The following is a 27039-nucleotide window of genomic DNA, read 5'->3' as shown; positions in this document are numbered from 1 at the left end:
GAGCTATCTAAAAATAAATTTGTACGAAAAGATTTCATGAAGTTGCCGTAGCAGACATCCTTTCTGAAATTAGTTGTTAACACTATAAATCTGCTAATGCTAAGAAGAGCCTTTTTTCCACTGGCAGACATTTTGCTGGTTGTAAACAGCAATTGACAATTTAAAATGGTTTACTGGGATTTGAATATATTCAGATTAGGGGATGTCTCACTCTTGGAAGCCCACGCTCAGCTGATTGAAGATGCCTTGGCAATCCAGAACAGGCAAAGCGAAGAATTCAGAATGGTTCATGTCCACTAAACAGCGTATACAACTTGCCAATTCTGGAGCTCCATCACCCTTTTAATGAACTAGTCATGTGGGTGCTAGGAGTCAGATGGATAGTCATCAAATTTAATGTCCTGAAAACCTCTTTAATTACTTCTATTTCTTCTTTTTCTTTTTCTTTTCTTTTGGGGGATTGGGGAATTTGTAGGAGAAAAAAGAGCTTCAGGTTTCTTTGTTTCAAACGCTGGTGCTACTCATGTTCAATGAAGGAGATGAATTCAGCTTTGAAGAAATTAAACTGGCTACAGGAATAGGTGAGAGACAGTTTCTGAGTAAAAAAAAATGTATCTTTGTCCCATATGAGCCATTAAAGGGTTCTAATGGCCATCTGCTTTAAAGGCTACTTAGGTCCTAGGATATGTTATAACACAGTATCTGAAGAGTCACGTATCTGTACACAAAAGGACATAAGATCTAGTGAGGGTATCACAACCGGGGGGGGGCAATAAAATTTCCACTCTCTTTATGTAAGAACAGCTACAATCTTTCCTTCTATAGATGATTACTCCTTCTAGTAATAGCACTGTTTTACATCACTTGTGTCATTTACCACTATGTTCTTATGCCCTTCAGAGGTGTTAACTGAAACACCAGAATCATTTTAAATTAAACCAAAGGGGGTGTAGTCCAAAACAAAAATGTGCAGGTTAAAATATAACTTTTATTGGAACCTTAACAGATGGAGTTGCGGTTACAACCACAGTTCCTGGAGGCCGTGTGGTAGCCTCCAGTACTTAGTGTGGCCGACGCTTGTCAGCTGCATGAGCCGGTCTTTTTAAAGGCTGACACATATCAGGCTCTGCCCCCTGTCAGTGGTGACCAACCAGCACACTCAGCGGGCACCGCTGCTCCAGACAAGGAGTATGACGGGGCTGGAGTCATCTAGTTAGCAATCTAGGTTGTTTCAGTTCTAAATGGACTTCCTTAGATGTAAGGTAAGTAAGTATCAATTCCCAACTAGGAAGAGGATGCAAGCCATATATATATCCATTCATAAGGTTCCAATAAAAGTTTTTAACCGGTTAAGGACCAGGCCCAAAAGTATGTTAAAGACCAGGCCTCTTTTTTCAAAACTGACATGTGTCACTTTAAATGGCAATAACTTTGAGACGCTTTAACTTACACAAATGAATTTGAGATTGTTTTCTCGTAACACATTATACTTCATGTTAGTGGTAAACACTAATCAATATTTTTTCATTTATTTATAAAAAAAAACTAGGAAATTTGATGGAAATTTGAAAAAAATTGCAATTTTCAAAATGTGAAATTCTCTGCTTTTCAGGCAGATAGTCATACCATCCAAATACATGAAAAAATATTATCTCCCATATCTCTGCTTTATATTGGCATCATCTTTTGATTGTCTTTTAATTTATTTTGGACGTCACAAGGCTTACAAGTGTAACAGCAATTTTCCAGATTTACAAGAAAATTCTCCAAACCAATTTTTTAGGGACCACTTCAGTTCTGAAAGTAATTATAAAGGCCTGTATAATAGAAACCCCCATAAATTACCCCATTTTCAAAACTGCACCCCTCAAATTATTCAAAACAGCATTTGGGATGTTTGTTAACCCTTTAAGCATTTCATAAGAATAAAAATAATATGGCAGTGAAATTTAGACATTTCATTATTTTTCACTAATACATTCATTTAGACCCAAAATTAACACATTCACAAAGGGTTAAAGGAGAAAATGCATCTGACAGTTTATTGTGCAATTTCTCCCGTGCACAGAAATACCCCACATGTGGGTGTAAACTGATTTTTGGGCACACGGCAGTGCATGGAAGGGAAGGAGCGACACTGGGTGTTTGAACAGCAGATTTTTCTGGAATAATTTTCAGCGCCATGCCTTATTTGCAGAGACCCTAGAGTACCAAAACAATGGAAACCCCCCAAAAGTGACCCCATTTTAGAATCCACACCCCTCACAGAATTCATCAAGGGGTATAGTCAGCATTTAGACCCTACAGTTGTTTCACAGATTTTACTAACATTGGGATGTGTAAATGAAAAATTACTAAAATGTCACTTTATCTCCAAAGTTTTCATTTTCACAAGGGGTTAAAGGAGTAAAAGCCCCCCACAGTTTGTTAAACAATTTCTCCTGAACACGGCAATACCCCATATGTGGCTATAATCTGCTGTATGGGAACATGGCGGGGCTCAGAATGGAAGGAGCGCTATTTGGCTTTTGGATGGCAGATTTTGCTGGAATAATTTTAGGTGCCATGTCGCATTAGCAGAGCCCCTAGAGTACCAATACAGTGGAAACCCCCTAAAAGTGACCCCATTTGGGAAACTATACCCCCCACAGAACATATTAAAGGGTAGAGTGAGCATTTTGACCCTACAGCTGTTTCACAGATTTTATTAACATTGGGCCATGAAAATGAAAAATTACTTTTTTTCCAACAAACTGTCAATTTAGCCCCAAATTTTTAATTTTCACAAGAGGATAAAGGAGAAAAAGCTCCATAAAGTTCGTTACACAAATTCTCCTGAACACAGAAATGCCCCATATGTGGTCATAATCTGCTGTATGGGAACATGGCGGGGCTCAGAATGGAAAGAGGGCTATTTGGCTTTTGGAGGGCAGATTTTGCTGGAATATTTTTCAGGTCCCATGTCGCATTTGCAGAGCCCCTAAAGTACCAATACAGTGGAAACCCCCTATAAGTGACCCCATTTTGGAAACTACACCCCTCATAGAATTTGTCTAGGGGTAGAGTGAGTATTTTGGCCTCACAGGTGTTTCACAGATTTTATTAACATTGGGACGTGAAAATAAAAAATTACTTTTTTTTCACAATAAATCGTCCATTTAGCGCCATAGTTTTAATTTTGTAAATAGTTTAAGAATTAAAAGCCCCCCACAGTTTGTTACACAATTTCTTCTGAACACGGCAATATCCCATATGTGGCCATAATCTGCTGTATGGGTACATGGTGGGGCTCAGAATGGAAAGGACGCTATTTGGATTTTGGAGGGCAGATGTTGCTGGAATAGTTTTCAGGGGCCATGTCGCATTTGCAGAGCCCCTAAAGTATCAATACAATGGAAACCCCTCAAAAGTGACCCCATTTTAGAAACTACACCTGTCAAGGAATGTATCAAGGGGTATTATCATTTTGAGCCTAAAATGCTTCCCAAAAATTAATGTACAAAATGAAAATTGAAATTTTTAAAAATATGCCATTTCGGTGCCCAATACGTTGCACCCACTTTGTGTTGTCAGAGACCTGCACTCCTAAAACTATTAAGTGGGCCATCCCGGGGGTCAAAAAATTATATATGTGGGTGTAAACTGCTGCTTGGGCACACAGCAGGGCTCAGAAGGGAAGGACCACTGTGCGTTTTAGCTTTTGGGGTACAGATTTAGAGGGACCCTCTGGGCGCCATGATGTTTTTGCAGAGCCCTGGAGGTTCCAGTAAACTGGAATTCACCAAGAAGTGACCCCATTTTGTAGGGGCAATTTTAGGGTCTCTGCAAATGTGACATGGTGTCCAAAAACGAAGAATCTAAATCTGCACTCCAAAAGCACATATCGCTCCTTCACATCTGCACCCTGCTGGGTACCCAAATAGCAGTGTATGCCCACATGTATGACACTGGTGTACCCCGGATAACGGACTTAATACCATATGTGGGTAGAAATGGCTGTTTGGACACAGCCGGGGACAGAAGGGAAGGAGCGCTATTTTGGTTTTTGGAGCACAGTTTGGTTTTTGGACGTCATGCCACTTTTGCAAAGCCCCTGAATTGCCAATAAAGTGGAATCCGCAGACATGTCACCCCATTTTGGACACTACCCCACTGATGGGATTTATCAAGTGGTGTAGCGAGAATTTTTAACCCTTGAGTGTTGCATTTATTTAGTTTCCAGAAATGAAATCGCAACTGATAGAGAAGTTAAAAATGAAAATTTTACAGATTTGCCATTTCAGTGTGCAACATGTTGTGCCCGACTTATGTCAGCAGAGACACTCCAAAAACTGTTAAACGGGTATCCCAGGCACAACAGCTTTTAGAGCGTTCATCTCTGATACAAGGTGGGCACAACATATTACGCACTGAAAGGACGTATTCCTGGAAAAATGGTCATTTTCACCTCTCACAATCAGCTTCGTATTCATTTATGGATAATAAGTTATAGCAACACTTGGGGGTTAAAAATGCTCTCTGTACCCCTGGAGAAATCCTTCAGGGGTGTAGTTTCCAAAATAACGTCTCATATCAGGGGATTCCACTTTACTAGCGTTTCAGCTCTACAAAAGTGTCATGGCATCCAAAAACCAAACCGTCTGCGCTCCAAAAACCAAATGACCCTTCTTCCCTTCTGTGTCCGGCTGTGTCCTAATATCAGTTTATACCCACATATGACATTATGTCCGTTATCCGGGGTACACCAGTGTCATACATGTGTCATACATGTGTCATAAACTGCAGTTTGGGCACAGCAGGGCGCAGAAGGGAAGGAGCGCTATGCGGCTTTTGGAATACAGAGTCAGATGTTTGGTATCTGGACGCCATGTCATGTTTGTAGAGCCTGTAAGGTACCAGAAAAGTGGATTCCATGGGGTACCAGGAGTGACCCCATTTTGAAAACTGCACCCCTCAAAGAATTTATCAGTGGGTGTAGTGAGTATTAGTATCCCGGACGTGACTGCACAGCGGATGGCGAAGAGGGAATGTATAAGCGGTGCGGAGGGCATTGGGGACACCAAATTCCCTACTATGTCCCCGTAGCTCCTATGATTGGGGGAGTCACTCTGGGGGTCACTCTGGGGGTCACTTCTGGTGTCTTTTCCCTCATAAGCTGTAAATCTGGGATGTCCCCTGACATTCGCTCACACAGCTTATATATTCCCTTCCTGACGCAGCCAGTTGTGTTCTAATAATTTGGCAATTTTTGAGCGTTTTTGTCTTCACTTTGTGAGATGCTATATTTTCTTTATTTTTCTGGTGACGTGGCCATATAAGGGCTTATTCTTTGCGGGATGAGATGCATTTCGTAATGACACCATTTTTGGGTGTCTATATCTTATTGAATACATTTTATTAACCCTTTTTTGCTGGATTTAAAAAAAAAAAAAATCAATCCTGGCATTGAATTTTACTTTTTTAATTTTACACCATGCAGCGTACAGTATAAGTAACATGTTCCCTTTATTCTGCGGGTCGGTACGGTTACGGCGATACCTCATTTATATTATTTTTTTTATGTGTTACTAGTTCTGCAGAGGAAAAACACATTTGGGGACATAAATCAATGTTTTTTGCATCGCATCTTCTAAGAGGCGTAACATTTTTATTTTTCGGTTGACAGAGTTAGTTGAGGGCTTATTTTTTGCGGGACAACCTGCGCTTTTTATTGGTACTGTTGTCGGATGCATATGACTTTTTAATCACTTTTTATAGCATATTTTGTATGGAGAGATGGCGAAAAATCATTACTTCCGGCGAGTTTTTTCCGGGTTTTTTTTCCGGCGTTCGCCGTGTACATTAAGTATTATTTCAGTTTTATTGTACAGATTGTTACGGACGCGACAATACCAAATATGCATTGTTTTTATTACTTTTTAGTTTTTTTTTTTTTATATAATTCATTTTCTATTGAGAAAAAGGGATTTTTGAGCTTTATAACTTTATTAATTTTTTTCATACACTTCATTTTATTTTTTTTTTCATTTTTTTTTACTTTTTCATGTGTCCATTTAGGACACTTCAATCAGCAATACTTTGCTGATATAGAATGCCATGTGAGACACAGCATGCAGGTGTCCCACATGGCATTCCGTAGCAGGATGTCAGGCTGTGTAGACGCACAGCCTGACATCAGAAGTTCTGGCAGGATCACCAGGTATGTGGGGGCTTCGGGCAGTCTGGGGTCACTGGCCAGACCCCAGACTACCTTTTACTGCTATCGGCACCCTCCGATCTCGCCGCGGGGGGTGCCGATCTGATTCAATTGCTGGCGGATGCCTTTCGATCGCGCCGTGATGTTTCACGGCGCGATCGAAAGGGTTAAAACGTCCAGTCGGACTCAGTTCCGACTGGACGTTATTGAGGAAGGGGTTAGGTGTTAGTAACACCTAACCCCTGTCCCCCCCGCACCCCTCCCCCCGTGAAATAGGTACCTAAAGACAGGACGTATTTTTACAATAGTCCGGTCTTTAGGTACCTGGACCGCAGGCCGTAAATTTACGTACGGCGGTCCTTAACCGGTTAACCTACACATTTTTGTTTTGGACCACACCCCTTTTGGTTTAATATGTTCTTATGCCCTTTTGTGTATGAAAATATGACTCTTCAGATTCTGTGTTATAACATGCCTGATGACGACACCTACGTAGTCTGGAAAGCTTGCTATTTGTCATCATCTTTTTAGTCAGCAATTAAAAGGAATCAACTACTGAAGACTCTCAATTTTTATGTGTTATCTTAGGAACGCATATATTGTATAAGCAAGTGTCCTTCAGCTGTTGTCTGTTTTTAGCAGTAATAGCACAGGTTACATATTTATTGCAATTTTATAATCAGTGACCCAAACACATTTTTTGATGAAGTTTCCCTCTCTTATGCAGAATTTTAGAATCTTCTTTGGGGGTTACTCTGGGTGAAGTATACAACCCCTTTGTTCTCTGCAGGATTTCTTTTTGTTAGGGTCATCCTACAGACTGACAGATTCTTTTGCCTGTTTTAGTATTCATATCTAGTTTTATTATTCCTTTAACTGTGCAGTTATGCACATTATTTAGCTTTAAAGGGATCCTATCAATCCAGACACAATTTTTTCTAGGTACCATGTCGGAATAGCCTTAAGAAAAGCTATTCTTCTCCTACCTTTCATCGCCTTCTCCACGTCGCCGTTTGCCTGCAAGCCCATTTTTTTCTCGGTATACAATTTAGCTCTCTCGCAGCACTAGGGGCGGGCCCCAGTGCTCAAACAGCACTGGGGGCATCCCCAATGCTGCGACAGAACTCTCTCCAGCGCCGCCTCCATCTTCGTCAGTAGCGTCCTCTACTTCCGGCGGTGACTTGTAACTTCTAGGCCTTGGGCAGAGCAAACTGCGCATGCCCACAGGCTACAAGAAAATGGCCGCTTATAATACTGTGCAAGCGGCCATTTTCTCGTGGCCTGTGGGCATGCGCAGTCTGCTCTGCCCAAGCCCCAAGGCCTAGAAGTTACAAGCCACCACCGGAAGTAGAGGACGCTGCTGACGAAGATGGAGGCAGCGCTGGAGAGAGTTCTGTCGCAGCATTGGGGACGCCCCCAGTGCTGTTTGAGTGCTGGGGCCCGCCCCTAGTGCTGCAAGAGAGCTAATTTGCATACCCAGAAAAACTGGGCTTGTAGGCGGACGGTGGTGCAGAGAAGATGACATGGTACCTAGAAAAAATTGTGTCTGAGTGATAGGATCCCTTTAATGCATAGTAGGAAGTATATAACACAGTCTGATACAACGTAGATAGAGAGGATGTGTCCGTCCTATACAGTCTTCAGTACACCGTTATTAATACTGCAGAGTTACATGGTTACTCCTTTCTCTAATGTTATGGTGACAGAGGATAGTGAGCTGAGACGGACCCTACAGTCACTCGCATGTGGAAAAGCAAGAGTTCTAAACAAAACACCAAAGAGTAAGGATGTAGAAGATGGCGACAAGTTTATCTTTAATGGAGACTTTAAGCACAAGTTATATCGAATTAAGATCAACCAAATTCAGATGAAGGAAACAGTAAGCATTATCTTTTTTGGGGTTTTTTACCTCCATTTTCTCAACAAATAAGGCAGATCACTATTGTCCATGATGTCCTTGCAGGTGGAAGAACAGGTTACCACAACAGAAAGAGTCTTCCAAGACAGACAGTACCAGATTGATGCAGCAATTGTACGCATTATGAAAATGAGAAAAACCCTCACACACAACCTCCTGGTTTCAGAGTTATATAATCAGCTGAAATTCCCTGTGAAGGTAAATAAAGCTGCGTATTAAGTTTCCTTGCTATTCTTCTTTGTTAGCTATTTCATCTCATTAGTTGTTATACCTCTCTAGTTGGTAGCAACATGGTGAAATGTCTGGCAGCTTGTCCTTAGTAACTTGTCCTTAGTAACATGCCTGTGTTTTCCAGCGTATAAAACGATCTTTTAACCCCCAAAACTTTTTTGAAAAGTTAGGTGTCATCTTATACGCCGGGTATTCGGTGGGGCAGGGGCTGGAGGAGCTCTGCTACAGAGCGGTCGCCATAGTAACCGGGTCTCCGCTATACGTGGAGGCCCGATGTTAATGCTCGCAATCAGAATGCACTCTGATTCCAGGCATTAAAACTTAACCCCCCCTCCCGTCCACAAAGTGTAAAAACACCCCCTGGAGCGGGTCCCCCCCACCCCATACCTTTAAAATTGCAGGCTGGCTCCTGCGCGTCGAGGTCGCAGGAGCCGACCTGTTCCGGTGACAGCCGGGAGCCTACTGAAGGCTCCCAGGCCTGTCATAGCAATATTACTATCGCGGCTGGTCTATGATACAGAATCTCCCATAGACGGCAATACAAGTGTACATACAAGTATGTGGACTTACAATCAAATGATTGCAGGTTCAAGCCCCCTAGGTGGGGGCAAATAAAAATAGTTACAAAAAATAAAAAAAAATAAGATTTTAAAAAAGTTCTAAATCACCTCCTTTCCCTAGAATACAGATAAAAGCAGAAAACTACTATAATACATATACATATTAGTTACCCCTATGTCTGAAAATGCCCGGTCTACTAATAAAATATTTTTCCTCTACTTTGAACGTCAAAATCAGAAGTGCCAAACCCCTTTTACTTTCACTGTTTCGCCTCTAATTTAAATAAAAGGTGATCTAAGCAATAGACATTCCCCAAAATGGTATATCTATGGTAAATCTGGCCCCGCCAGATTGTCCGTGCAAAAAAAAAAACAAAAAAAAAACGGTTATCCAGGCGGAGAGGACGCATACGGACATCGGCGGTTTGCTATACAACCCATTCAAATAAATGGCTTGTAAAGCAGACCGCTGGCAAGCCGCCGCCTGTCCAGTTTCTCCAGGGTTTAGAGCGGAAATCCCAGGGTGGACAGTGGTGGTAGTGTGAACCCTCCTTTACATAAAAGATGGTTCAGGACTAGAAGATGGTTCAGGACTAGAGATGAGCAAATAGTATTCAAAACTATAGTTTCGAATACCTCGCTCCATAGGAATGAATGGAGGCGACCGGCGCCACTTGGTGTTCGGCCGCTTCCATTCATTCCTATTCGCTGATCTCTATTTGGGACTGGAAAGCAAATAAAAAAACATTAAAGAGTATGCCAAGGGGTAAGTATGCATTAAAAAGAGGTACCCCACAGAAGAGGAGTAGTCTTATACAGTGAGTATATCCCAACCCAATCTCTATATTTTAACTGGAAAGTTGGGGGTTGTCTTATACGCCCAGTCGTCTTATACGCCGGAAAATACGGCATATTAAATTACAGAGATTTGCAGTCTGAAATTGACACTTTAAAGGGTTTCCCCACAAATAGTTGTATTTCCAACTACTTGAACCTTCATAGCTCATGATAACAGGATCCCTTATGAAATGGTGCATGTGATCACCGGTCTATTTCCTATTAGGAGAGTGCTGGACTCAGCTATTTCCATTAGCCCCCTACGGGTCCATGCAGTAATGGTTAAGCATATGCATCACAGCTACAATCACATAGAGGATAAGTCTTGATAATGGAAAAAAACTGTAGACTACAACACGTTGAAAGTTTTGGCTGAGACCGGGCTCTGCTGTGATGATAGATGTCTGATGGTAAATTAGTATAACACAGTAGGATTTCAGTTGCCCGATTCTATAGAATTTGCCACACTGAGCATTCATGTTTAGATTATAATTTGGAAGTCTGGCAAGATAACTGTAAGCCAAAAGAGCGTTTGACCAACAGCTGTATCGTACAGTCAACTCCAGAAAGGACAAGGGAATTGACCAGGCAGAAGATGCATCAGTCCATAGATTAACCCCTTAAGGACGCAGGGTAGTTAGCACGTTAATGCTCGGTGACTGTTTTCAGATTTCCCCTCCCCGTCTTCAAAAAGTTATAACTTTTTCATTTTTCTGTGGACATAGCTATTTGAGGGCTTATTCTTTGCATGGCAAGTTGTACCTTCATTTGTCACCATTTTGGGATACATATAATTTTTCGTTTAGCATTTAGTTACTTTTTGGGGGGGAACATGGGAAATACACAATTATTGCATTATCTCTGCAATAAAAAAAGACATGGTGGCTTTGTCCAGCGGGTCGTTACAATTAAACCATATTTATATTGAATTTTATTACGTTTTACTGCTTTTACAAATATAATGTCACTTTCTGAAAATGAACTATTTTCCTGGGTTCATCGTATTCGGACACCTATAACTTTTTTTTTTTACTGTACTGTTAATGGAAATATGTCAGGGCTCTTAATTTGCAGGGCAAGTTGTACTTTATAATGGTACCAATGTTTGGTATGCATGACTTTCTGATCACTTTTTATTGTTACTTTTTGACCAAAATACCTAAGTTTTGCACTATGCGGTATATACATCATATGGGATAGATAACACTGTTTTCGGATAGCGGGGACTTAACATGTGGGGATACCTAACATGCTTGCGCATTTTCTTTTGTTTATATTATATGTATTTTTTAAAAAAATATAAGGGTGGGTTTTTTTAACTTTGTGTTTTTTATTTTTGTGTGTATTTACTATGTGTTTGTGGGTTTTTTTTACATATCCCACAAGAGGACTTGAAGATGGAATCTCAGATCCTCAGTGCAATATCCTGCAATACATAGGATTTCAGAACATTGCACATTAGTTCCTATGGGAACTATTTATAGGCAGTCATGGGGAGTCTGAGGGGTGACGGGGGACAATCTTGCCCCCTGGATGCCGTGATAGCTAATGATCACAGCATCCAGGGAGTTAATCCGAGTATCTTTCGACTCCGGCGGCTAGTCCCAGCCCTTGGCAGTATAACACAGCCAAGAGCAGGATGTAATGCTGCAGGTACAGCTTCTGTATTACTGTATTATTATTCTGTATCTACTTTTATTACGGTGCTGAGTGTTAACTGTATGTATGGCACAGAGTGGGAACAGATTAGGAACATGAAATTATAAACAGTGAGTTAAAGGGGGTCTATCATTGGGAAAAGTCATTTTTAACTAATCACATCCTTGCATAGGCTTTAGAAAGGCTATTCCACACTCACTTTTTCTTTGTAAATTGCCTCAGTGGTTTTTGAATGAGCCCTTTTTTATTCATATTCTAATGAGCTTTCAGCCAGCACAGGAATTTCCCAGCAGCACTCCTCTCTGCTATTATCTGCTATGTGTGTGTGCAAGCAGGAAACAGGAAGTCATCATTAGCAGCCACCTGTGCTGTACACATACATAGGAAACCATAGGCAGAGGGTGCACAATGAGACTTCCGGGGTGCACCGACAGGCTAATTAGCATATGAATAAAACCAGGCTCATTCAAAAACCACTGAGGTGATTTACATACAAAAGGTAGGTGTGGAATAGACTTTCTAAAGGCTACGCAAGGATGTGCTTAGTTAAAAAATACTTTTCCCATGTCATGTTTTAAGAAAATTCAGTATTTTTTTTTTTTAACTAAATTTCTTTCATCTGTATTTCCCAAATCCACAAGAATGCTCTTATAGAATGTCTGTGGCTGACACTTTGTTATGGGCGGTCACGCAAAAAGGGGTGCTGTTAAAAAGAAAAAAAAATTAAAAAAGGGAAGAAACTGAATCTTCTTTTTTACATTGCTTTTCCAGCCTGGAGACCTGAAGAAGAGGATTGAATCATTAATTGATCGAGACTACATGGAAAGGGACAAAGAAAACTCAAAGCAGTACCATTACCTGGCATGAGGAACCTAATGCAGCGGCTGTAGTGTGATAAAGAAGTAGAGTGCTCACCTAAGGTTTATTGGCAAGCTTAACACAGCAGTTGTTTGACACCCCCGTATCAATAAACCTTAGTAATATTCAACTAGCATTTTAGATAATAATGTTTTTGTTTGTGTGACTGTTTAAAGGATGTTTTATGAGTTGTGGCATAAAAGCATAATAACATGTAGACTTTGGTTTCCCCAGACTGCAGTGACATACTTTATTCCTTTCATACTCTACCATATTGTTTTGGCTTGTCACACACATCACCACTGCAACAACAGATAGGCCCTGAATGCTGCAATCCTTAGTACCGGCTGTAGAAGAATTACAGTGCAGGAGACCCAGCGATTATATACTTTGTATTCTTAAATACAGACCTACAAGTTATCTAGCAACTGTATATCTTGGCTGTAATGCTGAGCACCTACCTTATAGTCTAATCCTCAAAAGTATATGAGAAATTTGGGAGACTGTTGGCATAATAAAGCCATTATGTGGCGCAGTGCTGCTCGCGTTTACTCCATGTTTCATGTAGGGTGAACCATTTCGGCTTTCAATGTCAGTTACTTTATTTCTGGACAATCTCTGACATGTGACATAACTTTTCCATGTCTGTGTGCTGATAAACATATAAACCAGTGATTCTGCCCAACTTTCATTTGTAATGTAAAATGTAATGATTTCTTTTCTCTGGTCGAATCGAAACATCCGCACCTGGGACAGCAACTGACTTGCCATTGTCTCATTCTGATGTCATAACACTGCAAATAGCCATTGGTAAAGATTACTAGGGTGGGTGATTAATCAAGGTCACTCCTATTACTGCACTAGAGCATTCTGGCTGCTCGTCTTACAGGTCTCTTACCATTGCACATACAATGTAGTGACGTTATTGCTGCCTTGAGATGTAATTGACCTTAATTAATCATTCCTGTCGGAGCACTTAGGTGGGTTTCTGAAAGAAAAGCCTCACCACAAATAAGTTATTGCTGCCGTTCTCAGAAGAGCTTTCAATATGCAATTTCTAAGCGTAAATGACATTTGAATGAGGACATTTGTACACTGTAAACAATGTAAAAAGATATGGGTATTTGCATTTGCTAATAAAATTATTTAAGGCACGATTGTCTGTCTATATTTATATAGAATGTAATGAATATGTATACTGTCAGGTGGAAGACAATAGTATTCCCATTCCACTTTTACATTTTATTGTAATAGGGCTACATGTACATGTCCATGTGCATGTACAGGTTGGTGAAAACAATGGAACGGACAGCATCTGTGTGCCGTCCATGCATAACATGCACACTTACACTTTAATGAATGAGCCCGGACTACAAATTGGTCAGGAATAGGACTTGTCCTGAGTTTTGCAGTCGAGGCTTATGGGCCAACCACACAGACCAGTGAGACAGTCATGTACATGGGGCCTGTCATGAGTCTGTGTGCTATCTGTAAAAAAGAAAGGATAACACATGGATAAAACAATATGGTTACATACATGGAGCCTTAGAGTGTATTGCTCAACCACTGCTACCTTTTATGTGGTTTCAGTTGTAGGATATTTTTGTACCTATAACAGGCATTGGCTATGAAGTTCTACTGACAAGGTGCCGTTGCTTTAGTACTGAGCTTAGGCTAGGCTAATAAATATATATATCCATGGCAGTTATCAATTTATTACCATATGGTCAAGAGCATGGGCGCTTAATGCCAGTGTTGTAGAATTTGATATTACATTGGAACAGTATCATTGCAAAATTGAGTTAACTAGTAGTCTATATATCCCCTAATAGGGGAACCCCTTTTGGACTGCATCTACCAGCTATAAAATGTCTGCAAGGGTTATCTGATGGATTCAATAATTTGTCAACCTACAGCAAATTTCTAGTCTTCTAGGGAAAACAAAAAAGCTTAAACATTGTATAATACTGTATTAAGTTATGTAACTTTATAATACACTTTCTCTCAGCTCAGTCACAAACCAAGTCTGCCAAGCCTTCATCTTCCAAACCCTCCTCTGCATGAAGGTCTTCCAACACTTAGAGATTTTCGGGTGGGGGACGGCTACTCACCTTTCGGTAGATCTGGTTTGGCAATGATGCTGATGCCCAAGTCTGAAAGGTGGCGTCGACTGGCTACTCCAACCTCTCTTTCAAACAAGATATTTTTTCCATCCACGTGGCCTTCTTTCCCTGCTGAGCAGCCAACTTTCTTTAGGCCATCTCCACTCTTCATTGGCAGAGCGTTATTGTCCCCATCCCTGCTTCAGAGCATCTTGTGTCTGCAGGTTCCACATGGAGTCCTTGTGATTAGTAGTTCGGTGGAATCTGGTGAATTCCTGTCGACCATTGACATTTCCCTCCATATTCCCATTGCGCTGTGCCATCAGTGTTTTCTTTGTTTCATGGAGGGTTCGTGACCTTACATCAGCTGCGTTTAATGGTTTGTCTATTGAAACCGAGGTTCTGACACATTGCGGTTTTTCAGAGCCTGTTATTCAGCCCCTCACAAGGCCCAGAAACCCTAGTCTGAAAAGAACTACCATTGCTGTTAGAGGTGGGTGCCGGCTGTATACATCCCCATGCGATCCACGATGTACTATTACGCCCTGGGTCACTAAGGGGGGTATTCTTGTATTTGAGGTGCTTCAGGCTCCCTTTTTTAAGCCTTTGCGTTGAGATCTATATTCGCCTTCTGTCCTGGAAGGTTGCCTTCCTTGTGGCCATTACTTCCATCCGCAGGGTCTACGAACTAGTTGCTTTGTCCCGGAAGCCTCCTTTTCTTGTTCTCCACAAGGACAAGGTTGTCTTTCATCCGCCACCTTCTTTTTTGCCTAAGGTGGTCTTTTCTTCCATATAAATGAGGACATTGTCTTACCATCTTTCTGCTCAGATCCCAAGCACCTATATCAGCGTTCTCTTCACTGCCTGAATGTGGTGCAGGCAATCTAGGTCTATTTGTCTCTTACAGACTTTTTCCGTCATTTGGATGCCTTGTTCATTCCTCCTGGGGGCCCCCCGCAAAGGCTTGGCTGCTTTCAATTCTTCCATCTCCAGGTGGATTGGGTCTGCTATCTGGGAGACCTATCGACTCAAGGACAGGCCACCACCTTTCCTTGGGACTGCTCATTCCACGAAGACCGCTAGGGCCTCCTGGGCTGTTCAGCATCAGGCATCCACCATCCAGATCTGCAAGGCTGCCGCCTGAGCCTCTGTCAACACTTTCACCAGGTTCTACCAAATCCATTCTGTGGCCTCTTCCTATGCCAGTTTGGGTTGCAGGATTCTGCAAGCGGCTGTGCTCTAGGGTGCTTCCATGGCCATGTATTCCCACCCTACACTTATCACCCTGCAATGGTGCTGTCTCCCCCAATGAAATAAGCGAGAAAATTGGATTTTTGTACTCACCGTACAATCCTTTTCTCGTTGTATTCATTGGGGACACATGATCCCACCCTTGCTTTCTTGTTGTTCCTTCCCCAAGCTGTTTTGGCTCCTTTTTGTGTTCAGGACATGGTTATTGGTTTCGTGTTCTTTTTTGTTTATTTATCGTCTTCTCCTACTGCCTCTGTACAATCTGGTTAGTACAATGCATGTGGAGACGGTATAGCCTAGAGGCGGAGCCAACATCTTTTAGTACTCCTAGTGGCCAGGTCTATACCTATGGTGTCCACCAATGAGTATAACGAGAAAAGGATTTCATGTTTAGTACAAAAAATTTTTTTGAATAAAAGCTTTCCGACACAATGGGATATCATATGCCAATCTTAATAAAGGCCCTGACCATTGCAGGGAACAAGTGATTATGAGGAGGTTGTGGCCTCTTCTGAAATCACCCGCACGGCACAGTGCCAGAATGGAAATACAATAGTTAGGAAATAGCATAGATTGCCATTATAATTCACACCAGAAAACTGGCACAAGTTATAATGAATATGGAGAGAGAGGGTGGTATACATGTTACATTAATGTTGCACTAACCCAACAATTTTGGGAGGACTGGCCAACCTAACATGTTTAGGAAATCCTAACTTTTGCTCTCAATTGAAACTAAGTCATTGCCAGAGTTGACTGGTAGCATCTCTCTCGATTCAGAATATATGCACAGCTAAGGCAAGTTTTCACGTGTATGAGGTGCATGGAATAAATAGCAATTGATGGAAAAGCTGTAGCTTCAGCACTCAAATGAATGGTCATCTTACAGCTATGTACACTCTCTCTACTAGATCCATTAGGATCGAACATAAATAAATAGTGTGTAACATTGTTGTTACCTTTCTTTCTTTCTATTTACTTCCGTATCATTTTGATCTCCACCCTGCACTTGACTCCCATGACTCAGCTCTGTGGCCTGGAGGATTTCATGTTAACATACAGTAAATGAAAACAGACGCAATAAATGGATTAATAGCTGTGCAAGCTATTCAATAGTTATAAAACCTAGACCAGATATGTACAAATCCACAAGCTAGGCTTAATATTACAATGGAAGAGTTTATAAAGATGGATCTAAATGTCTGTAATGTACTGTAATTCAGAATGTTATATCATGCTGTACCCATAATAGTTTGTCTTGTCTGTTATGTTACAAAGGAAAGATAACTCTCAAGAGCTCTCAAGATGGGTTCTGACAGGTTAGTGTATAACTACAGAGCAGCATTTTCATGAGGCCTTCAGGACATCTGCACACAGAGGAAGAACCCAAGAGATTAAAATTTTTCCATCAAAAGTCCAAGATAAATTACACTTTGGAAGGTGAAGTATAAGCCGTGTCTGGTGTATAAATAACTGCTGGTGCTTTCACTTAACCACTTCTGTACCAGGCCAATTTGTGGTCACAGGGCCAAACACATTTTGGGGGGGCTTTTGTATGTGTGGATTTGAGAACTATAACATTTTTATCATTTGGGTATTCAACTAATTTCTGCATCTTTTTTTTTTCAGTGACACACAGGGCTTTAAGGGGCAACACGGTGGCTCAGTGGTTAGCACTACAGCCTTGCAGCTCTGGAGTCCTGGGTTCGAATCCCGACCAGGAACAACATCTGTAAGGAGTTTGTATGTTCTCCACATGTTTGTGTGGATTTCCTCCCATACTACAAAGATATACTGATAGGAAATAAAATGTACATTGTGATCCCTATATAGGGCTCAAATTTACATAAAAAAAACATAGGGCTTTATTTTATTTTTGCATGTATTTAAATTTTTTATATATCCGGGAACATATGAACAACTTTATAAAATAGTCTTTCCTCTCCATTATGGTATTTTTTTATTTTGCATGGTGTCGTCGGGGGTGAGGCTAGAACCTGTAATAAGGGCGTGTTATTGACATATTATTTTATTTATTTTTTAAATTATTTTTACTTTTTTTTACTTTCTATTCTTTTTATTTTTTTGCATTATGTCCTTTGAGGACATCTGATAACAATTTTTTGGTGGGGGGAGGCTGATTTCCCCTGTACATTTAGCCCCAGTTGCAGGAGGAATACAGCCTCCTGCCTGTTACTATAGAGCTGATCTAGGTCCTGTAGGATGCAGCAGCTCTAACAAACTCTGATCCGGGCAGATCACATGACTGCCAGGTTAGATGGAAGCCACATCATGGTGGTGCCTATAGGTGTGTATACAGCGCTCATTGATCTCTGATCAATTATATTTTCTTCATTTCTGGTTATAGGGTTTTGCACAGCCAGTATAAGCCCATAACCGCTTACTGCTATTACTTACTGAAAGCATGAACAACTCCGTCATGGAGTGCGCTACATTGTACATTGTGCAGCAGCTCACTTATTGGCTGTTCAGTTTTGCCAGTTGCCATGTGGCCAGTAGTAAGTAGCAGCCGATGATGAATAAATGATACATGTAAATTGTCAATTCACATGACTGAAATCTATGTTATCAGCTAAAAGCCTGCACTGATCTGTCATTCCTGAAAATCTACCAGTTACTCTGATGTAGGGCGTAAACTTCATCAGAAAGATCATCGAAAATTAGAGTTGATAAGAATGGGTTCTGTTCTAAGAAAATGTCTGGGTAAGCGGCCAACTTAGCCAAATGTTATTATCTATTGTTATTCACTCTGCCAGCATGCATTGCTTCATTTCCTGTCTATCATCATTGGTGGGGAAGCGTCATGCAGAACTTACTGATATTATGACCAGTTTCTTATAAGAAGTTTTTCTGCACTTTGTACCCTTCCCTTCAGACAAACACAGGATAAAGGAGCTGCTAAAGGGAGTTTCAAGGATTTCAGTGATGACGACCTACCCTTAGATCGTTGGAAGGTCTGCAGTGTTGGAGGTAACAGTGTACAGGTCTGGAAATACACAGCTCCGTTCACTGTGTAGTAGGAGTGCTGGGTTACTACAGTTCAGTTCCCATTCAGGTGAATATGAGCTCAGAGGTATTAAAAAAAATATTCTCATTTGGGCCAATCATGACTGAGATAGGTATAAATGGCTGTGTGTCCTGACCACCAGGCTGAGACTTACATAAAGAGTCAAGCTGTGCTGTTCTATGCTGTTTCAGTCAATCCAATAGAAGTGAATAGGAGCTACAAAAACAGAACACCACATTTAGCTATACTTCGTCTGTACTTTCCATTCACCCGTATGGGAGACCCATGAACTTAGAAGGTTTGAATTTTTTTTATGTTAATAGGCCGTTACCCGCTGGATTACTTTTACCTTTCCCTGCTCCCCGTCCACTATCGCCTTTTATCGAGTCATAACACTGAGCGTCCAGACATAATATATATTGAAACGCTGGAGTCCTGGGTTCTGGGTCCCATTCTACAAAGACATACTGATAGGGAAAAAAAATGTACATTGTGATCTCTATATGGGGCTCACAATCTACATAGTAAAAAAAAAAAAAAGTAATGACGTGGGGCTTATAACAGGAACCCTTACTGTATGGGGTCTGAATTACAAGCCCTTACTGTATGGTGACCTGAAACTTGGGCCCTTTCATTGCCGATCCATGTTTTAGGCCCTTATACAGTAAGGGCTTCTGTTACAGGCCCCCATATAATAAGGGCTCCAGTTACACATCTCCACACAGTAAAGGCCCCTGTTACAGGTCTCCATACAGTAAGGGCTCCCAATTACAGGTTATTATACTGTAAGGGCCCATGTTACAGGCCCCCCATAAAGTAAGGGCCCTTATTGCAGCTCCTTCATATTTTAGTGAATGTATGATTGACTTGGGGAGGGTTCTTTAGTAAATATATGAGTGATTGGGAGAGGGGTGCCTTAGTATATGTATGAGTGACTGGGGAAGGATCCCTTAGTAAACGTATGAGTAGTGGGGGACGAGGCCCTCAATAAGACTTTATGTTAATTTAGTGTTTGCAAACTACAATCCACATGTGCACTGGATAAATTCCAGATACATACACTGAACATATTTATAGTCCTTTTTCACCTAGTACATACCAAAATGCCATACTTTTGAATAGACTGGGCCTGTATGGGTGGGCTCCCAGAATCAATAACTGTCAAAATTTTGTGCATCCCATAACACTTTTATCAAGGGGGAAAGCGATGTGGGAGTTGCATTGACAAACTGGTGTAGATATCAGCACAGGTGAATGGCTCGGCAGAATGCCTCGGCAGAAGAGCCTTCACATGAAGAGACGAGCACCAGCGATATGGAGACTTGTGTTAAATACACCACTTTTCATAAATATCACCCTTTGATTTCATTGGGTCCATTCATTTTTTGACAATCTGCTTTAAATAGGGCAAGTCCTAATTTTTTTTGTTTTACAGATCCATCAATAGACTCGAATCAATGAGGAATCCATGAAAATGGATGCTTCACGAATGCCAAGCAGATGTGAAAAACAAGGATGTTGCATCTGATTTCCACAGCCGTGTCTTTCATGTTTGTGTATGAGGCCTTATTATTTACACTTATATATATAAGCATGGTGTCTCACTCCCGATTGTAGTCTTCTTGCAAATATATTTTACTGCAGGAAGTTTTATAACATTTTCTATAATAAAACAGTCATATTTGCCTACTTGGAAGCTGTGATGTCTGCTTTCACAAGCTGAATATACCTAACAGAAAGAGATCCTGCCAACATACAAGTAGTGTAGAATGACAGATGGCTAAATCGTTGATGTTTACTTCTGGTGACAGAATTTGGACTTTGCTCCAGGTTATACCATGGTTACAATGAACAGATCCTTACACTGCAAGTCAAGGCTGACTGGGCTGTCCTACTGTTATAGATAAAGTTAAGAAATACAAGAATGGCAAGTAAGAATAAATGATATTGAACATGTTCATTCCATTCACTAGACACTATTGTATGTTTCGCTGTTAACAATACAATTTGTGGTTTATAAACCACAATATTTTCAAAAAAATTTCACAATCTAGATCTAGTTTTGCAGGTTTGTCGACACGTTGGCAGATTTCCCCAGTATTGTGTATATGTGCGGTACTGTACTATGTATTGGTTAAAAAAAAATTGCTTTTTGGCTGGTCTTACACGACCGTAGTTTTGCACCGCAAATGGTCCGCAATTGTGGGTTCAGAATTGCGGACCATTTACGGTCCCATAGTTCTCTATGAGGCCTCTTACACAACCGTAGATTTTGTCAGTGGTGTGGCGCGCCACAACCGTGGTCCGGACAGTATACCGCATGTCCGTAATGGCCGTGCATTTACGGCACAGCACGGAAGGTCCAATAGAAGTCTACGGGCACGTGCATTTTTGCGGATATACACTAAACATACATCAGTGTATATCCGCAATTGCGGATGTCAACATATGTGTTTTGTGGTGTGTTTTGTTTTTTGCGAATCCGCATAATACTGATACACACGGAACGTTGCAGATGCACTTTGAGGATGTCTGCGGAATTAATTTTTAAAGTGAAATTTGTGTTGCGGATCCGCAAATTGCGGACCGCAAAAACCACTACGGTCGTGTAAGACCAGCCTTACTCATTTCATATTTCAGTTGCCCCTGCAGCTCCAACAGTCCCTGTTCCCTGTGCTCCATTTCCTGCTCCCATACAGACACAGCAGAAAATGGCCTGGCTTTTTTTTTTCTTTAAAACACAGTTTTTCCACTGCAGAATTTGTATGCAATGTGTGGATGGGAATAGCCAGAATCCCATCCGTTTTTAGGTACTGTTAAACGCTTTTTTTTTTTTTCGGCAGCATTCAGAGCACTATATTTTTACAAAATGGGGCCACAGCCACAGGTTCACTGCTGAATGTCTATAGCGGGCAAACCACAGCAGACATGGCCTCAGCAAAAAAAAAAAAAACTACTACTGAAAATTTGCTGTTTTTTTGCCAAAGTTTTAGGCTGGGGTCCATGTTGCAAAAAATGTTTCGTTTTACAGTAGCTGAAAGTAGATGGGATTCTGGTTAATCCCATCCACACACTGCAGAAAAAAATCGTTTTGAAAATCGCACCATGTCAATTATACCTGCGAAAACACCGGCATTTTAAGTCTAGATATCATAGGGGCAGAATGTCCTAAGAGGAATACCCTGCGAAATTGCAATGAAAAACTGCTGAAAAAAATGTGATGTGTATCTGCCATGGTTTTTCTGCAGCGTTTTTTTTTTTTAGCTGTGCTTCTCTTCGTGGGGCTTTAGCCTTAAGTTATGTTTCCCAGGTTGCAAAACCACACCCACTGCAATAATACACTCACCGGCCACTTTATTAGGTACACCATGCTAGTAACGGGTTGGACCTCCTTTTGCCTTCAGAACTGCCTCAATTCTTCGTGGCATAGATTCAACAAGGTGCTGGAAGCATTCCTCAGAGATTTTGGTCCATATTGACATGATGGCATCACACAGTTGCCGCAGATTTGTCGGCTGCACATCCATGATGCGAATCTCCCGTTCCACCACATCCCAAAGATGCTCTATTGGATTGAGATCTGGTGACTGTGGAGGCCATTGGAGTACAGTGAACTCATTGTCATGTTCAAGAAACCAGTCTGAGATGATTCCAGCTTTATGACATGGTGCATTATCCTTCTGAAAGTAGCCATCAGATGTTGGGTACATTGTGGTCATAAAGGGATGGACATGGTCAGCAACAATACTCAGGTAGGCTTTGGCGTTGCAACGATGCTCAATTGGTACCAAGGGGCCCAAAGAGTGCCAAGAAAATATTCCCCACACCATGACACCACCACCACCAGCCTGAACCGTTGATACAAGGCAGGATGGATCCATGCTTTCATGTTGTTGACGCCAAATTCTGACCCTACCATCCGAATGTCGCAGCAGAAATCGAGACTCATCAGACCAGGCAAAGTTTTTCCAATCTTCAATTGTCCAATTTCGATGAGCTTGTGCAAATTGTAGCCTCAGTTTCCTGTTCTTAGCTGAAAGGAGTGGCACCCGGTGTGGTCTTCTGCTGCTGTAGCCCATCTGCCTCAAAGTTCGACGTACTGTGCATTCAGAGATGCTCTTCTGGCTACCTTGGTTGTAACGGGTGGCTATTTGAGTCACTGTTGCCTTTCTATCAGCTCGAACCAGTCTGGCCATTCTCCTCTGACCTCTGGCATCAACAACGCATTTCCGCCCACAGAACTGCCGCTCACTGGATGTTTTTTCTTTTTCGGACCATTCTCTGTAAACCCTAGAGATGGTTGTGCGTGAAAATCCCAGTAGATCAGCAGTTTCTGAAATACTCAGACCAGCCCTTCTGGCACCAACAACCATGCCACGTTCAAAGGCACTCAAATCACCTTTCTTCCCCATACTGATGCTCGGTTTGAACTGCAGGAGATTGTCTTGACCATGTCTACATGCCTAAATGCACTGAGTTGCCGCCATGTGATTGGCTGATTAGAAATTAAGTGTTAACGAGCAGTTGGACAGGTGTACCTAATAAAGTGGCCGGTGAGTGTAGACATAGTTCAACAGCAATAATGTCACTTACCTGTATTATAAAGTGTGCAAAGATGATCCTGACAATAATATTACATAGAGCAGTGGTTCACAAATTTTTTAAAGGCCTCATTCACTTTTGGATGAGACTTTTTTTGTGACCTCTCTGCTACATTATTAGCCCCATTTAAAAAAACTAAAAGTGCCTGTAAAATTGAAAACAATAATTTTATTCAAAACACGCAGATATCATCCAAAGAACATAAAAGCATATGCTGCAACGCTGTATATAGCTCTAACTAGTTGTTAAGGGGTTTGCCACTCTTCAAGGACTGGCAATAAGTACTTAAAAAAAAAGTGAATTTCCGAAATCATCACAGGAAGGGATTTCTGCTAAGTGGTCATTTCGCAATCAGGGCTGATGGCTTGTATTTATCACTCAACGACCTCAGTATTCAGGATGTACTGTGCAATGGTGCAGTCTTGTGGTCTCAGTAGAGCTGCTGGAGGACAATATGACGCCACCCATCCATCAGCAGCCTTCATTGAATAACACTGCTGTGACCCTCCATCAGTGATCATATTAGGACAGCACAATCAAAACACTGGTGAAAGCAAGCATGTTGCAGAGCAATGAATGCAAGCCATCTAAGGGTGCTTTCATAAGATGCTTTATTCCCTAGGCCTTTACAAGATTTCTCATGAGAGTCAACTACAAATGTTAGGGACTAGATCAGGGATCAGGGACCAAGTTGGTAACCAAGGCATATTTACCTGGTACAGGACTCTCTCTGATATTTTAAACACATTGCTGCTCCTTGTGGCAATCTCTTTCTAATTGACTATGTAAATACAATCATAGAGGAAGATGGACTGGGGGGTGGGAGAGAACGTGAGACCAATTGTCCAGTTGTCCACATGTCCAATTGTCCAGGCCTGTAGCCTAGTCAGAGGACAGCAATTACCTAAACTTGGCTTCACACATTTCAATAAGACTGGAAATATTTGGATTAAAATAACTGGAATCTCTTCAACAAAAAGACTGAGCTGTGTAACGGGCATCCTCTGCCTCCCCACAAACAGGCTTATTGCAGATTTAGCCCCATGTTCAACTCAAATACACATCATTTTCAGGGACAAGGATCGCATTGAGATGTAAGGCTATTCAGCTAACTTGTTGCAGTTATGGTTTGCATTACATGACTATAAGAATCTTAAAATGTCCAGGTCTGAATCTGAATTTGACTCAATTTAAATGCAAATACATTTCACAAAGGGTAAAGGGAGACCAATTTGCACCCATCCTATCCAAACAAATATTATTTACATAGCTTATGTTTTCAGAATTCTATACATGGGTGTTAAGAGCAATATCTAAAATATGTTACATTCCACTAAATGTTTGCTTAGTGTTGTTGTGCGCTCATTTGCCTGCCCTCCATCCATGCCATACCGACCATGCAGTAATAAAGAGATGTCTTAGGGTCTGTTCACATCACACGTTATGGCCTTCACTTAACATATATGGTAAGGTATATCTGTTAAATGGACGCTTCTGTAGGAGTCTTACAATCAGAGGCATTCCTCGCTCTTTGGATCCCATAAAAAAAATATATATATACTTTTACCATGTTTTTTTTTTAGGAAACTGTTGGAATAGTATAGTGCTACCAATAATCTTGCTTCTTTTATGTTGCATAAAAAAAAGAAAGAACCAGCCATCAAAATGAGAGTTTGTTCCATTTTTGGCAAATCAGAATAATAGTTTCACAGGCCAATGATTGGGATGAACATTCCTATCAATGCTTGTTCTCAAAAATTGGCGTGACAATCAGGCCATGTAATAGGTCTGAGCAGTGAAAAATTGTGAATATATGAATATATGTATCCACATATGAATAGGATTTTTAATAAGGGAATTACTTTATAATGAAAGTCACACACTTAAAAGAAAAGTAGAAAATTTTATTATACTTAGCTTCGGTGAAGAAATATGTTCACATCACAGTTCTCTGGGGAGCCCTGCCCATCTCCTTATGGCCCAGAAATATGAAAAATCAGCAATATTTTTTGATTGAAAATAACTTTTATTCACAATCAGTCGTCAAGCAAAGTATTGCAAAGTACTGCAACGCAGCGCATATGATACACCACATACAATACTTGCATAATAAATAAAGACAATCCCAAAATCAGCAATATTTGGACACAGCTTTGATGTCTTGCTTCTGTCCCAGATTGAAGCTACCCCATGTCAGATGTCAGCTCTTATATCTTGTTAGATGGGGGCAGACAATGATCTCATTCCCACTAGTTTGAGCAAGTGTCTCCCTTCAGCTACACAATGGACAATGGAATAAATCCTGCAATTGTCCCAAGGTGGGTTAATCAACACCTCACTAGACATTTCAATGGGACACTTCAAAGGTTAATAAACATTTCTATTGTACCAAAGGAGGGCGACTACACACCTTAATGGGCCACTAAACATACACTTCAGTGGCCCAAGGATGGTAAATAGATAGGACATCCCCAAACAAAAGAAGCATCAAACATTAGCATACAAAGTCAGCACATCAAATGACCCACAAAGCCCCTAGTGTAATAAAAAGTCAAAGGGGGTTTAAGCCAAAGATACATGGATAGTATGTATATTTACTTGATTTCATGTATAAAACTTTCATATGTGTATGTAAGCTATATTACACCGAAATGAGCCAGAATATTTGACTCACTCCTACAAATGGCCATGTAACAGTTTCCACATTAAATTTTTTAGAACCTATTGATTTCTGTGTGGCTATATACTGTCTATACATATATACACACACACACTATATGGCTATATGATATAGAGTTGCATGCATTGCAGTCTATGGCTATATAATATAATGTCGTGCACTGCAGTCTATGGCTATATAATATAAAGTCACGTGCACTGCAGTCTATGGCTATATGATATAGTGTCACATGCGTTTCAGCCTATGGATATATAATATAAAGTCATGTGCATTGCAGTCTATGGCTATATGATATAAAGTCATGTGCATTGCAGTCTATGGCTATATGATATAAAGTCATGTGCATTGCAGTCTATGGCTATATGATATTAAGTCATGTGCACTGCAGTCTATGGCTATATGATATTAAGTCACGTGCATTGCAGTCTATGGCTATATGATAATAGTGTCACATGCGTTTCAGCCTATGGATATATAATATAAAGTCACGTGCACTGCAGTCTATGGCTATATGATATAAAGTCATGTGCATTGCAGTCTATGGCTATATGATATAGAGTCACATACATTGCAGCCTATGGCTATGTAATATAAAGTCACGTGCACTGCGGTCTATGGCAATAATTCCAACACCTCTGGATTTTTTGCATCAGTTATGTGGCGAGAGGTTTCATGGCCTAACATAACAAGACAATAGTTAGATGTGATATCACAATATGTGGCTTTCATGTCTTCTGACAAGTCAGTGTGTGTTAAAACAAACTTTAATTTCTTCCGGAATTGTTCTTCCCCCTCCCCCCTAACAATATCCCACAGCCCCCTCCCCGCTGTGTGACTCCCTACACTACTTGTGCTACAAACAAATGCAATGAAAACTGTCTCATTGTATCGCAGACTTCTTGGGAAGGGTTCCAACACAATTAGGGAACTAGACAAGGGCGGGTCTCTAATAAATAAAGTCTTATTATATGTTTTGTCTTCACACAAGGGCCATTTTGGGAGCTTTTGTGGCGTAGAGTTCTACACAAACTTGTCTCCGGAAACATGGCGACCGCTGTGGCTAGACCGCCCCCAAAGCTGACGAAATCTCTCCTGTAAACAGAAAGGCCCTTGGTCT

The 27039-nt window shown here is 41.0% G+C and overlaps 1 protein-coding gene across 1 annotated transcript in view; it reads left to right on the top strand.

The window, feature by feature from the left end:
* Positions 1 to 13413, top strand: part of CUL4A (cullin 4A) — a 44682-nt gene extending 31269 nt beyond the window's left edge. The window contains exons 18-21 of the mRNA XM_075265239.1: positions 476 to 581; positions 7903 to 8075; positions 8160 to 8312; positions 12173 to 13413. Coding sequence (XP_075121340.1) covers positions 476 to 581; positions 7903 to 8075; positions 8160 to 8312; positions 12173 to 12268 — 528 coding nt within the window. The 3' untranslated portion in view covers positions 12269 to 13413. The remainder of the gene's footprint in view (positions 1 to 475; positions 582 to 7902; positions 8076 to 8159; positions 8313 to 12172) is intronic.
* The last annotated feature ends 13626 nt before the right edge of the window (positions 13414 to 27039 follow it).

Source organism: Leptodactylus fuscus, chromosome 2 (assembly GCF_031893055.1).
Source record: "Leptodactylus fuscus isolate aLepFus1 chromosome 2, aLepFus1.hap2, whole genome shotgun sequence".
NCBI lineage: Eukaryota > Metazoa > Chordata > Amphibia > Anura > Leptodactylidae > Leptodactylus > Leptodactylus fuscus.
Note: the sequence above shows the minus strand (reverse complement) of the source record. Positions and strands in the feature narration are given on the sequence as shown.